A 15,078-nucleotide genomic window follows, 5' to 3' on the forward strand; every position below is an offset into this window, starting at 1 on the left:
CAACAAATTAAACGTCAACACACTAATTGCCTGTGTATTTGTAAAGGGAGCTATTCTTTTCACCAACTGGAATGGGGTTAGAAGAGAAGGGTAGGGTAGGGGAGGGAGGTAAGAGTTAGGTCGGTTTTAAAAAGGGAAATAGAGAAATGAAGAGAAAGCGAGGAAAAGATCGATTTTTTTACCCTTAACTTACCTCTACTACTGCTACTACCACCTCCAATGCCCTTATTACCTCTGTTTTACTGCTTTTTCTACCCCCCCCCCTCCCCACCACCACTTACATAACCACAACCATCAATATCACACACAATCCATTACTGTCGCCACCGCCATAATTACCAACACCCACAATATCGCTATCAATAAATTCACATCTGCTTTCGTCGCCACTGTCACAGCCTTAACAAGTACCACCGTCCTGAACAACAATAACAACAACAACAACAACACTTCCATCCACCTCCCCCCCTCCCTCCCTCAGTCTGCCCCGAGATCTCCTCAAGTATTCTCAAGTCTTGCGTTGAGGGCCTCCCCGGTGCGCTGCCCTCGGGCGTGATTGCTGTGTGCCTCAGTGCTGGAGCCTCGTGACCAATTGAGGCAGCGTAGGTCAGAGGCTCAGTGTTTTTCAGGGTACGGGTCGCTGCGCAGTACTTCGGCGCAGTAGAGAGTCGCAATGAAGGAAACTGACGTATGGAAGGACATCAAAATAATCATTAACCTTCTTTCTCCCTGTGCCCCAAAGCAGATGACAAGCCATAAGAGAGAAAGAAAATGAGGTTCAATGAATATCCTGGAACAGCGTCGACTTCTTGGAGGAAGACCCTTGGCGTCGTGTGCCCATCATCGTGAAGACGGAAGTAAACACCAGCGAGAATGAGCCAGGAACACAAGGGTCACTTGAAGGCCAGAGCTAAAGAAAACAAGGAACGATAGAAGCCGGAGAGTGAGTGAGTGGCCGAGGTAAAGAAGGACCGGAGGAGAGCAGGAAAGAAATATCTTAACTTAGCCCCCAAGGAATAGCATTTGCCGGGCTAAGAGCTGAGGGCAAGACGAATACCAAGAGAGAAGTGAGTAAGCGTGGAAGGCAGAGGAACGAGTAAAGGAAGGAAGGAAAGGAGAAAATAAGGAACGGAGGCAACTGGATCGCATACCCTAGAGCTTTAGACGAAAAGAGAACCAGAAGCAGCCAAAGAGTGTGAAGACGTGAGTGGGTGAGTCTGGCATGAAGAAAAGGAAGGAGAAAGGAGGTAGCGAAATATTGCGCGGAGGGACGATGATAACAATTAACATTAGTGAGATGACGAAAGGATACAACCGTGATGACATTAGAGCAATTAGGTAGTTAATATGGGAGAAAGAAGAGCCTTTGGTCGCATCTTAACGTCTACCCCTCCTACATAATTATGCTGTAAAGGAGGCACTTGAGCTACATGGGACTTAGCATACTTGAAGAATGGACCTGTGTCATTCACCCATGTGCAGTCGCTTGAACTTCCTGTCTTACTGTATGATTGTGAGACTGGTCATGAACTATGGACATGATTAACCGAGTTGCTGCCTGAAGTGTCTACGCTGAATCATTGATTTCGCTGTAATGACTTTGCGTTAGTCAAATCAGCAGTTACTCCATCAGTCTAAATGGAGACCTTTTATGTATCTGCAAAGTCTGTGAATTCCAACCGCCATGGGTCATGTTAGACAAGCTGACCCATCTCACCAAGTAGCTTAAGGAAGAGACAGTCCCGAGTGGAGGGGCCGAGGTGTCGCCCGTGGCTCAGGCAAATCGATCGACCTGCCATGAAGGACTTAGGACGGGAAGGGAGTGAGCATGAGGACTATCTCCGTAGAATACCCGGAGGTAACATCATAGGGTGGGTGAGGTGACGCGCCCCCCGCTTCATTCTCCTGTTTGATTGATTGACTAATAAGAGAAAAAGAATAGAGGTAGGATATGCAGTATAAAGTGGTGAGAGAGAGAGAGAGAGAGAGAGAGAGAGAGAGAGAGAGAGAGAGAGAGAGAGAGAGAGAGAGAGAGAGAGAGAGAGAGAGAGAGAGAGAGAGAGAGAGAGAGAGAGAGAGAGAGAGAGAGAGAGAAGATTCAACGTTAAATAAAGAAGGATGAGCTGGAAGCGAGAGAAAAGGGGAAAGGCGAAAAGAGAAAGTGAGAGAGAGAGAAAAATGAGAGTGTTGTTATTGTGTGTGTGTGTGTGTGTGTGTGTGTGTGTGTGTGTGTGTGTGTGTGTGTGTGTGTGTGTGTTTGTGTTTGTGTGTCCACCTTCTCAGACTCCCTCGAGTATATTTTTTTTTCTTATCCTCCTCCTCCTCCTCCTCCTCCTCTTCCTCCTCCTCCTCCTCCTCTTTTTTTTTTCTTTTCCTCCTTGCACGATTATCTAGCTTGGAAAATATACGCAAAGACAGTGAATAAAAATACTTAGGTGAAGAACGACAGGAATTAAGAGAGAGAGAGAGAGAGAGAGAGAGAGAGAGAGAGAGAGAGAGAGAGAGAGAGAGAGAGAGAGAGAGAGAGAGAGAGAGAGAGAGAGAGAGAGAGAGAGAGGAAAGAAATTAAACAAAAGCGAGCTCTTCATTGTTTTCTCCTTTTATTTGTTTACCCCGCCACCTCGCCTCTCCAGACACACACACACACACACACACACACACACACACACACACACACACACTTTTCACAATGCTTTCCATCCCACATTTTTTCTTGTTGTTATCTGCCCTGACTTAAATTACAATACGGAGGTTGCTCGTCCCTTACTTCGGCTGCCTATCTATTGTCAACTCTACGGACGATATGACCCGCTTAAGCTGATATCTAATTAACGCCATTATATGCTATTTTTAAACCTTCTTTGCTGCCAAATTCATATCGCCATCTTCCTGTCTCTGCATAGTGTATTAAACATTTATTCCCTTCAACGGTGCAACTGTGGCTATCGTAGTGTTTCCAATTTCGACTCTGAGCTTCACAAAGAGAGCTCTGATTAAGCCTTATGAACAACATATGTGGATAGTTATTGTTTTGTAAGTAGTGTTAGACGGATTGAAGACGTTGGCCTACACGCTGTTTTCTAATGAAGGCTTAAAAGTGACATTCCAGAGGGCGTAAATACTCAAAAAGTTGACTGGTGGCGATGCAGGGAGAAAAGAGTGATTCAAGGGCTAGACTGATTTAAGACGTTGAACTACACACAGTTGTCTAATGAAGGCTTTTAAATAACATTCTAGAAGTTGTAAATACTCTAAAAATGGAAATAACTTTAGACTGTTGATGATGCGGAGATGAAAGAGCGATTCAAGATTTAATACGCTGAACTACGCACAGTTTTCTAATGAAGGCTTATAAATGACATTCTTGAGGCCGTAAATGCTCTAAAAATAAAAGGTTACAAAGCTGGTGATGCGGAGAGGAAAGATTGAGCCAAGTCGAACCGGACAGGACCAAAACCAGCGGATGCCACGGAGGCCTAAGGCTGGGCTCCCGGGACTCAGACTTGGGCGGAATGAAGAGGGTTTGTTTTCAGGCTCATACAATATTGATGGACCCGTTTTCTCTTGGAGTGAAGCTCAAACACAGAGCTTGTTTAGTTACAGTGAGGAGTGTGGCCTCTCCCCCCCCCCCCCCACACACACACACACACCAACCATCTCGCTCTCAGCATCAGGGTCACTGGGTGGTAATCTCAGATGCTTCCAGATCTCACATCAACAATTTCCAAAGAACATAAGAACATAAGAACGTAAGGAGTCTGCAAGAGGGCCAAAAAGGAGAACAGTCGGGCTCTAATGAGTGGGGTTTTTTTAGTTCTTGTTACAGAAGAAGGGCCAGACTACCACCAGGGTCATAAAACTACCCATGGAAAAGCTCAAAACTCCTAAGAAGACCTTATGAAGTATTTGAGGTCGGGCGCCGTAAAGTTAAGAATATGGGCTAATGATTCACTGAGCCATGCATCATCACAGATCATTTCTTCAAGTAGTAGCTCACAGCCTCAAGCAACAAGCCTGCAACCTATATTTAGAGCCACTCGATTCCAGCACATCACAATATATCTTAGCAGCAGCAGTGTTTTGCAGATTTTGATTAAGTGGAATTGAGGTTCGTCATAATTATATCTTGGTAGAGAAACCGAAGTGAGTGACATGTATACTTGTTTTTATATATAGCTCCATAAATGACAGTGCCGAGGTACCATGATGGGCACTGAAAGGGTACAACAAACGTGTGTCCTCACCTGTACTAGGAATCGATCACTTCCATCAGCGTGAGAATTGGATTAAAGTCCTACGTTGAAACTAATGCCAACTAAATGTTAACTTTTAAATTGACGCTGTTTTTTCTATCAGCATGTGAGTCGCCTGAGTTCCCTGGTGGGGCGGTAGGCCAAAGTCAGTATGCACTCAGTAGACATAAATATATAATCAGGGCTGGGATGTCTTGCGCACGACACGCCCTAGATAATTCATCGGAGCACCTTCCCTCTCGCGCTGCGCTGCCTTGGTGCAACCGCCACACCCAAGACCCCGTCACCGCACCCAACGCTCGCGCGGCAACATCACGACGTGCTTCTAAAGGCTTGTTAGAATTGTAAGAGACATCAGGAGTGGCAAAAACCAGGAGGGACTGAATTAGAGCTTATATCGGAGCAGAGTGAAAAACGTCAAACAAAGCTAGAACACTGGGAGAGGCGTTATTCCTACAATGGATTAATATTTGTCAGTAATGATGATAATGAGTATAGTTTTACATAAACCATGACGTGAGAATCTTCGGAAATATATCATTTTCGTCGCAACTCGCTATTAGAGAAAAATATCAAGTGAAACATTAATGGTATTATGATGATTATAATAGTAATAATAATATCGATGATGATAATAATAATAATAATAATAATAATAATAATAATAATAATAATAATAATGAACATATCAAGATAGGTTGAGATATCCCATTGACAACAGACCATATCAAGACAGGGTGTGTGTGTGTGTGTGTGTGTGTGTGTGTGTGTGTGTGTGTGTGTGTGTGTGTCAGTCCCCTAGGAAATGCTTTATGAAGGACATCAGTGGCGGATGTAATTATCATATCTCCTTCATCTGAAGCTTTGCCTCCGCCCCCTCCCCGCCCCACGCCGCCACAGCCAGGGGAAGGCCGCTCATAAGGATACACATACCCCCCCGCGCCGCCCACAGAGCCCCACTCCCCCAGGAATACCCGTGGGTGTGGCTTCTATTATTGATGTTGGCGACGGTGGAGTTTGCCGGTGTGTGGAGGCTCAGGTGTGAATGGTAACTGGTGTATGGAAGTGTTCGTGTGTGGAGAAAGTGGTGTAAGAAGGATCTGGGAGAGAGGAGGGAGAGGGCGGGGCTGGAGAGGCTGAAGGGCTATGCAAAACGACTGTTGGACTAAGTGGTAGTGGAGGTGGTTTTATTAGCATTATTGCCATTATTATTATTATTATTATTATTATTATTATTATTATTATTATTGTAATTGTCATCAGTAGTAGTATCAGTAGTAGTAGCAGTAGTAGTAACAATAGAAGTAGTAGTAGTAGTAGTAGTAGTAGACAAAAAAGTAGTAACAATAATGATAATAATAATAATAATAATAATAATAATAATAATAATAATAATAATAATAATAGTGATAAAGTTAATAGTAATAGTGATAAAATAATAAGATTGAGAATAGTAATAATAATAATAATAATAATAATAATAATAATAATAATAATAATAATAATAATAATAATAATAATAATAATAATAATAATAATAAAAACACTAATAATAATAAGAATAGAAAATTGTTATAATTTTAATATTGATAGTAATAATAATAATAATAATAATAATAATAATAATAATAATAATAATAATAATAATAATAATAATAATAATGATATATAAAAATAATATTAGTAATAATAATATCTTTTTCTTATTCTCCTATAGTATTTTGAAATAGTCAGTAAATAATAAGGTTTTATCATAGTACTTCATATTCCCTGCATCGTGTTCGTGGCGCCGTTGCAAAACCCCGAGACGTGGCAGGAAGACGGCCAAGAGGTCCCCGTGACTAGCCTGATACTGCGGCGATGAGAGGCGGGAATACTTCATGTGTGTGTGTGTGTGTGTGTGTGTGTGTGTGTGTGTGTGTGTGTGTGCACTGATTAATAACCATTATACTTTTCATTGCGACTGATACCACACAAGCTGTTAACGATACCTGCACATGTTTCTCGTATATTCTTGGGATGGCGTAGAATTTGTTCATATTTTTGACATTCTTCCACTTAACCACTGTCTCCACCGTCAACATCACCTTTATTATCATTTCCATCATTCCATCATCGTCACTGTCTAACATTCACACCACTTCCAGCACTATGAGCTAATTGCTTTCTGCCGTCTGATAGCGTCCGTGACCCGATTGTGAGGAAGTGGACGCCCAGTAAGCAGTCCCTCGCCACCCGGTAGATAAATTTCAAGGACACTGCTCATGGCACCCATTGTCTGCCTGAGGTCAACATTGTACATGATTATCGTTACCTCAACATTCTGTAACCTTGTTGCCTATCCCACCTGTGTGTGTCGAGTAGCCAGATCACAGATAAGGGGACGACAGGGTAGGAATCAGGTCACTGTGATGGTACTAACATTTGGCGAGTCAGCGAAAGAGATTGGGGAGCACCAGGTCAACGTGGGTGATGGTGAAGATGAGTTGGGTCAAAAGTTTTGGCAACACAAACAATGAGTGATGATGATGAGGCGTCAAGGCGAAAACTTAGGCACTATGAGTCCACAGTGGATGGTGGTGATGGTGTCAGACCGAGAGTCTGGGCAGCACAAGGCCACAGTGAGTGATCGTGACATCAGTAACTGGATGATGCCGGACAGCCGCCAGCACCACCTCCATGCCGGCCACCACCTCGCCGAAGGGACAGTTGAAGGAGCCTCCCGGCCTGCCTTTCGTGCAGATGCCAAAGCCGTGCTGGTCGACGAATTTGCTGAGTGGGATGAGGAGTCCCGTTCGCGGCTCACCTCTGTACTCGTCCCCCCACTCCAGGTCCGCCATCAACTCCTTGGTGCCCTGTTCTCCGCTCTCAGTCACGTACTCCTCGCAGCAGAGCGTCTCCTTGGCGTGGCCTTGGTACGCCACGTGGCTGAAGGTCGATCCAATGTAAGAAGGCCCCATCGTGCCCATGCACAGGGCAAAGAACTGTTGTGCGCGGCGCAAGCAAGTCCACAGACTTATGTAGACGCGGCCCAGACAACTGCCGCCGACAGCAAGCTCAAGGAACACCTCGGACGGCACCTGGGTAGATGGAGGACGTAAGAGACAGTGGCCTAGATAGCCCTGAGGGTAGATTTGTACATTTACGATAGATTTACAGTAATTGTATGTATTTACATCAGTGTGTATATACAGCAATGAGCACATCTATGATTGACTTGTGGACGATGTATATATTTACGAACTACGCTGTACTCAGGCAGCACATTAACTATAAACACACAGGTGTGAATAACCACCAGAACAACGTGTACATACATTGAAAGACAACTATTCCGGACTTAATGTTATACAATAATGGTAGCAGTTGGTGAAATGTAAATCGGAGAGAAATCAGGTAACAACAACCAAAAGTAAATTAGGTTCGATTTGAAATGGAGAGCAAGTAATAAGTTAAGTAAAATAAATGCTTCCAACTTTTTTCATAAACTGAAAGCCCAAGGGATAGAGGGTATATTTTTAAAGTGAATCAAGGCGTGCAGAGTTCAAGTAAACGGGAATAAATAAAATCGGACTGGGCTTGCGTTACTATTACAGTGGCGTTCCACAGGGATCAGTCGTAGGTCGATTACTATATTTTATATATATCAACGATTTTGACTGCCGGGTAATCGGTGACATTAAGTTTATTGATGTCAAAAAAATAGGACGACTAATCAGATCAGATAATGACGCTGTGATCACGAGAGGGACAAAGTGGCCTGTATAAGTGGTCCAATAAAGGGATGATGCTGTTTCACATCGACAAATGCAACGTTCTAAGGAAAAAATAGTCCTCAATTCTTGTTCACTCCGGCTTCGAAAAACACCTGGATGTTCGTGTAAGCCCTGACATTGGACTCAGAAGCCACAGTATAACCTCCAGAAACGATGAAAGCACAAACAAACGTTACGCACCTGGAAAGACAAGTGTCCGTCTGCAGGGTGGGCGGTGGAGTGCATCAGCAGACGGCCTTCACGGTAATCCAGTCTCATGCGGCCGGCGCCATAGTCCTCCTCCGCCAACTCATGCAGCGAGGCGTGAATGCCGTGACTGCTTGCCTCTGCGTCCTCCTCGAATGCAGCGTCGTTAATATTCATGTCCTTCATTTTCTTTACAATCTCCTGCGATTTGTTTGGTAGCCATAGTTCATTTTCTTCATCCAGAAGTTTTAGTTTATCCTCGCACACCAAGATGTCCTCAACGCTGCAGGCGTCTTGGACGTCGGCTGACAGGAGGTCGACCTTCTCCTCCAGATTCAGCACCTGCTCGCCGTCAAGGGAAATTTTTATTCCTATCATACATGTAAGACTGACGCTGTAACTGTGCCTTCACCAAACAGATTTCAGGTTCATGAACGCTATGCTGAAACTCTACTCAGGTACTTACCGTAACTTTAGCCACGCACGTTTGCTGGCTAACTTTTTTTTCTTCAGGTTAAGAGACCCAGGTATAAAACTAAATTCTTGTGAAAGGAGACAGAAGGAAGCCGTGCGTGTGTGTGTCAAAAAAGTTCAAGAAGTGTCGAAACTCCTTCAAACTCTATTGAGAATATATACCCGCTTCACCTTGATCGCTGGATAATTATAGGAGCAGTGTATCTCTCTTGGGCCCGGCAGCCCCTCACCGCCCAGCCGTTCTAACTGTGTGTGAGCAGCCTGCCGTACTCTCCGTCCAGCGTGATGGACGTAAATGTAGTATATCTTGCTGCCTTACTCCCCTTTGAATTAGTCACCCGTCTGTGCATCTAATTCCTTGACAAATATGATCGAGTAACCCACCTGTTTCATTTTGGTTGTCAGATATTCATAAATGTAGTTTATCTCGCTTCGGCCCTGCAGCACCTCGCCGTTGAGGCGCTCCAGCTCTTGATGCAGGCGCTTCTTCTTATTCTCCATGATAACCTTCGTGGGCATCACCTCGTGGCCGTGCTGGTGGCTTGCGTACAGACACAGAGAGCACAGAGCCAACTCGCACTCCGTGCACCAGAAGCGTTGCTCCTCCTCGTGGATCGTACACGACCCGAACTGCCGGAGGTTGTCAGTTTAAGGACCCGTGGAGCCACGTACAGTTGAGGACAAAAATATCTACCTACAGTAAAGTCGCTGTGACTTAGCTCCTTTCTGCCCAGCAAGTTAGAAAGGAGTTGGAGGAGGAAAGTAGGGGGCGAGGAAGGAAGAAAGCGTGCCCTAACACACCCTAAAGCATCGACATATCGGAGCTAACACGACGGCAATGTCATCTAGCGACAAAATCTGTAGACTTAGTTGACAGGTTTATTGGTTCATCAAATAGATTGTTGATAATCAATTTCTAGATTGATAAACTTACTTTATTTTTGTAACATTAAATATTTATTCCTCAACTTCATTTTTCATCATAGATTTTTCTCATGACATGAGTGCTGAGTGAAATGGTGCGTGCCAACAGCTGAGCAAACCCTCTCTGTGGTGCCCACCTTGATCTCGCTGTAGCTGGAGGAGAGGCCGACGAGTGGGTAGCAGATGGGCAGCTTACTGACGTCACTGATGCTGGCCTTACTCCGGCAGGTGGGGCAGGGTAGGCTTCCTCCGGAGATGTCGTGAACGGCGTTTACACAGACGCGGCAGAAGGTGTGGCCGCAGGGGAGCACCAAGGGGTCACGGGTGCCTTGTTGGTAGACTCTGAAGCACACGGAGCAAGTCACCGCCACGTCCATCTTTTCATAGCGCTCGTTGGTGCTAGAGGAGACACGATGAACACCCAAGCCACTTCAACCAATATCAAATCAGCGCCTGAAATAGCGTAGACAAATTATCGATTAGGAAAACATTTGGTATACTTTTAAGCACAATGAGCAAGTCACTGCCTCCTCCGTCCCTCCATGGCGTCTGCATCAACGTTGCCAAATTATCATACTCAGAACATCGCAATTATCAGTTCTAGGGATCGAAACTTTTCTACCCACACAGATAACGAAATTCCAGTTAAAGTTATCGTTAAAATCATTACTTATTGGTGTTTGTTTGCGATAGCTGTGAGTCAGAAATCGGAAAATGCGATGTGCTGAGTGGCTGAGTACGATAATTTGATAACGCTGGTCTGCATCGCTACTTGGTGCGTTGATCGTCCCCAACGTCACTTCAGCTTATATCAAACTCGCAATAAAATACATTAATCGTCTGTTCTAAAAGTCATCGCTAGTGCCACTTGTCCTTGAAGCGCTGTGCCCTCATTGCATGTTAGCGGAAAAGCAATAACCCTCAGATCAATTTCACTTTGTCTCAACTCAACGCCAGAAAGAAAATAAATAAGCGTTTTGACTTTGAACATAGCAACGTTGGTCACCCTCTCAAGCACGCGCGACGTAACCTGTAACCTTTGACCTCTATTCAGGAGCAGTAAGTAGCGGGCTTTTTTTATATTTTTCTTTACGCCCTTGAACTGTCTCCTTGGCTGCAAAAAAAAAAAAAAACACGATAGCCGTCCATGCCGTTTCACTATACTTTAACGCAACCGAAATTGACCTCTCTTTTGGCCCCTCATAACTTTTGTCTCTGTAGGAACAACCGGGCTTTTTTTTTTACACCCGTTTTATTTGTTGCCCTTGAGTTGCTTCTTTAGATGTAAAAAAAAAAATCACCTGCAATAACGTAGAGTAAGTTTCCGGCCGTAAAATAATTGTTTGTGATACATTCCGCCCATAAAGTGTTACCCCATATGTAGCACAGTCTCTTTTATCGCCCTCCTCCTCCCTGCGGCCTGACACTTTCTATCCTCTATAAAGCCCTCTCACGCTGCTTTCTTTGTTTATTGCTACTGTTTTTGTTGTTATTGTAGTTGTTGTTGTTGTTGGTTTCGTTGTTGTTGTCACTGTTGTTGTTGTTATTGGTTTCGTTGTTGTTGTCACTGTTGTTGTTGTTGTTATTTGTTTCGTTGTTGTTGTTTGCTTGTCCTCCTAGTAGACGTCAGATGCATTGTTCACGGGTTATTTTTATCGCATTGCAACCACTTCCACCATCACCGCATCCACCTACCTCCATAATTATCTCCGTTTGTTTGTTTGTTTGTTTTTGTACCACCATCCTCATTGTTACCCCCACCACTATCACCACCACCACCACAGAACTACAGTACCACCTCTACCTCTTTCACCACCTCTACCAACACCATCACCGCATCCACTACCTCAAGAACTATCTCTGGGGTTTTTTTCTACCACCCTCATTGTTACCCCCACCACTACCATCACCACCACGGAACCACATTACCACCTCTGCCTCTACACCATCACCATTACCACCACCACGACTATCACCACTACCATCACAACCGTTACCACCATCACCACCATATTTCCATCACAACTTATCACCACTGCCACCAGAATCAACAATGCCCCCACCATGAATCCCTCCCCCACCACCAGTCCTATCACCACCGTCATCCTCATCCTCATCACCACAACACCAACAACAACATGATAATCAACAATGGATCACTTCCCTCACTGTTTAGTTTTATTATCACCCGCATGTCAAATTATGTCAAATCTGTCTTATCACCGACCAGTCAGTCGAATTATAATTATTTGGTTTCGAACTTAAATGATAAAACGCAACTTTGCACAAACTTGGATGAACTTACCCTTGACACAGAATTAGGGAATGAACTCAGTGATAAAGAAATGATAAAGACTGCGTCATTAAGATAAGGGAGAGAGAGAGAGAGAGAGAGAGAGAGAGAGAGAGAGAGAGAGAGAGAGAGAGAGAGAGAGAGAGAGAGAGAGAGAGAGAGAGAGAGAGAGAGAGAGAGAGAGAGAGAGAGAGAGAGAGAGAGAGAGAGAGAGAGAGAGAACGGACTCACCACAACCAATCACATGATAAGAGTAATGTCTAGCATGTTCAGTTGATCAATATCTGTAAACAATGCTCAGTGATATGTAAAACAATAATAAAAATGAGAACTTAGAGATTGCTAGTTTTTTTACTCTAGGCTTTTGAATAATCAGCTATGTATGGTTGTATTATGGAACCTTAAAGATTGAAGAGCTTCGATAACTAGGCACTTTTGTTACGATGCCTCTTTTCCCTCATTTTTTAAGTAGTACAACACCATTTTGCCGCTGCCACAAAGTTTATGAATGCGTCAATATCAAATACAATACTACAGCCTGCATAAACGGGTCTATCAATGAGCTTTACAGAATTTGACAGTTTGATATATACCTTCTTTCAGAGGGCTCACTATTTTTGCACTATTGTACTTGTTATTATTATTAAGTAGTAGTAGTAGTAATAGTAGTAATATTAGTAGTAGTAGTAGTAGTAGTGGCTGTAGTAGCAACAGTAGTAACAGTAGTGGTAATAGAACAACTACTACTACTACCAGTTCTACTTTTTGTGCTCAACTTGTTACTCCACCAGCATCTCCACCACCACATTGCCATCGCTGCTATAACCTCCACCACCTTCTGTCACCGTTGTTACTTCCCACTACTGCCACAAACGCTTCTTTCCACCGCCTCAGCCACTACAGACTTACTTCAGAGGACAAGACCAGCGGTGCCACGGACTTCCAGCGTTGAGGGAGCCTTGTTTGCGACTAGCGTTCAGCAGAGCCGTGTTTACTTATTTGTTAGACCGGTCACAACACACCAGCCGGGCAGTTGGTACAGCCCATCACCGCTATCATTTAATCAGGCTGATTTGTTCATTATTATCTGATAAGAGTAAGTGTCCAAGGAGTGGTGACCCATTAGAGTCTTTGGATTAAACTCTTACAAGGAACAGAGGTATACTGGCAGGTGTCGGCAAGCGCTCAATATATATTTTTTTCCCTTTTTCCCTGCCGCCTTCCTTCTTACAATAACGGCTTTTCAAACTCCGTGTAAGGAGGCGCAGCACTGTCCCATCCGGTCCCTCGGCGTGATGGAGACGAAAATGCAATACCTCTCCTTTGTTTTCTTAAGGGGTCATGAATTGAGCACTACGGCATTTCATTCAAATAATTCAAATAAGTTCGCATGAAAAAATTCTGAAAGAAGAAAGAAGTTGTGTTCGCGTTGCTATTACTCTTCCAAAACAGAGCCGTTCTGCAAACCTGGCACCCCCAGTTTCAGCTTGCCGACTTATAATGCAAAAGTGAGCGAAGTCAGATTTCCAGTGACATGTGACCCTTCTGGTGATTGAATGAACCGCACATGAGTGTATCGAGATGGAATTGCGTCGACAAGGCCACAGAAACGTAATACGATTACACAAACAAAAATGCAGCCAGCATTCACTCGTAGTCTGTAAGTGTATGTGTATGTGTATGTGATCACAGACAGACTCACGGCATAATTATAGTCTGTTTTTTTTTGTGTGTGTTTTTTTATCGTGTACGCAACATAATTCTCTTTATTCCTTTTTGCGCTCTTCTTGGCATTTAAAAAAAATTTGAGGCATCATATTTCTAACCAGCATAGAAATAAAAAACGAGACTTGGATCAATTAGCTATTATAATTGACCTTGTAATTCATTACACAATTATTAGTAATTGTAATTGCATTTGTAATTCAACTTAAAAAATATAGCCCCTGCAACTGTAATTGTAATTTGCCGATTAGTTAGCATCAAATTAATCCAAGAGTTTACATTACAAAATGTTCTTATAAAGAAAATTATAATTTTAAAACAATTTTTTTATATGATGTTGCCGCGCCCACTGCGGAGGTCTAGTAGGTGAGGAGCAATGGGGTTCACGGCACACCTTTGTTAGCTGCTGCACAAAATCATTTGATTAAGTAAAAAGCCTCTTTGACAAAAGTAAAAATAAATTACCCAAGGGCTTGGGCAACGATGTACGTCCCTAATGATGAAAGAATGTCTGGGAGGGGAGCACAGTTTTCAAATTTGGCTGAAAATGTTCTTCTGGCAACCCTGCCCATAGTTGCCTTCCCTCGCCCACTCCGCGTAACACATTGTAATTATAATTTAGGGTTTCTGTGCACCAAGTAGTTGATTTTGTAGCTGTAATTGTTAAGATGTGATTGATTTTGTTTAACTATTATTTGTGTAATTAATTCAAACATGACCGCAGCCCACAGTGTGTCCGTTCTGTTCCCGTCGTCACCCCTCCGAACTTTTCTCTCTTGTTTGCTGGAATTTTATTTTGTTACTGATTGGGATGCTAATTGAATCAGGAAATTCTTTCATTTGTATGCGATGAAGGTTTGATTGGTTTTACATGCGACTCGCATTTTTTCAACATCATAGAGTTTTAGCAAGAAAACTGTGCCCCGCCCATTACACATGCAACACGCTTCGTTGGCGTGGGAGTCTGTGTCCGTGCATTTCTTATAAGAATACAGACACCCCTTGTTGTGGTGGATGTGTTTCATACATTAGTACTTCTCAAGAATGAAAAGAAATATCTATTCCTTCAAAAGCATGTTTCATATAATTAATATTTTTTTGTCTGCATTAACTTTTGAGGGAAAGTAGATTTAAATAAAATTACACAGTTATAGTTATATTCTTAGCTTCAGTATGCTTGACTTGTTAAATTAAAGCTACCTAATATTTATTAACTAATGTTTTAGTGCAGTCATATCAGTGTGCATGTTTTTTTTTCTGTTTTTGCAACATGTGTATTTGCATGAAAATTAATTTTGAATGCTTTTGAGTGTATAATCATCCTAAGCCTTGCTATCAATATGACATGCGTCGTTGTAACACTCCTTTAAGTGGTAATATCGTGCATTGCATAAGGTTTTTGGGCATTTCCGGCAGAGTTGCTGTACGTATAAGATTAAATATTCGC

General features: G+C 43.1%; 1 protein-coding gene across 3 annotated transcripts; it reads right to left on the bottom strand.

Moving 5' to 3' along the window:
- Window positions 1-5,820: 5,820 nt before the first annotated feature.
- On the bottom strand, window positions 5,821-12,953 carry LOC127009514 (E3 ubiquitin-protein ligase TRIM17-like). 3 transcript variants are annotated; one of them, XM_050882630.1, is made up of 5 exons: window positions 12,816-12,953; window positions 9,751-10,066; window positions 9,074-9,319; window positions 8,210-8,557; window positions 5,821-7,333 (listed from the first exon to the last, which is right to left on the bottom strand). In XM_050882630.1, the coding sequence occupies exons 2-5, from the start codon at window positions 9,988-9,990 to the stop codon at window positions 6,842-6,844; spliced, it is 1,326 nt and encodes a 441-aa protein (XP_050738587.1). In that variant the 5' UTR covers window positions 9,991-10,066; window positions 12,816-12,953; the 3' UTR covers window positions 5,821-6,841. The 3 variants fall into 3 exon arrangements, with proteins under 3 accessions (XP_050738587.1, XP_050738588.1, XP_050738589.1); XM_050882631.1 differs by lacking the exon at window positions 12,816-12,953 and adding an exon at window positions 12,683-12,701; XM_050882632.1 differs by lacking the exon at window positions 9,074-9,319.
- Window positions 12,954-15,078: the final 2,125 nt, after the last annotated feature.

The sequence above is a fragment of the Eriocheir sinensis genome, chromosome 41 (assembly GCF_024679095.1).
Source record: "Eriocheir sinensis breed Jianghai 21 chromosome 41, ASM2467909v1, whole genome shotgun sequence".
Lineage (NCBI taxonomy): Eukaryota > Metazoa > Arthropoda > Malacostraca > Decapoda > Varunidae > Eriocheir > Eriocheir sinensis.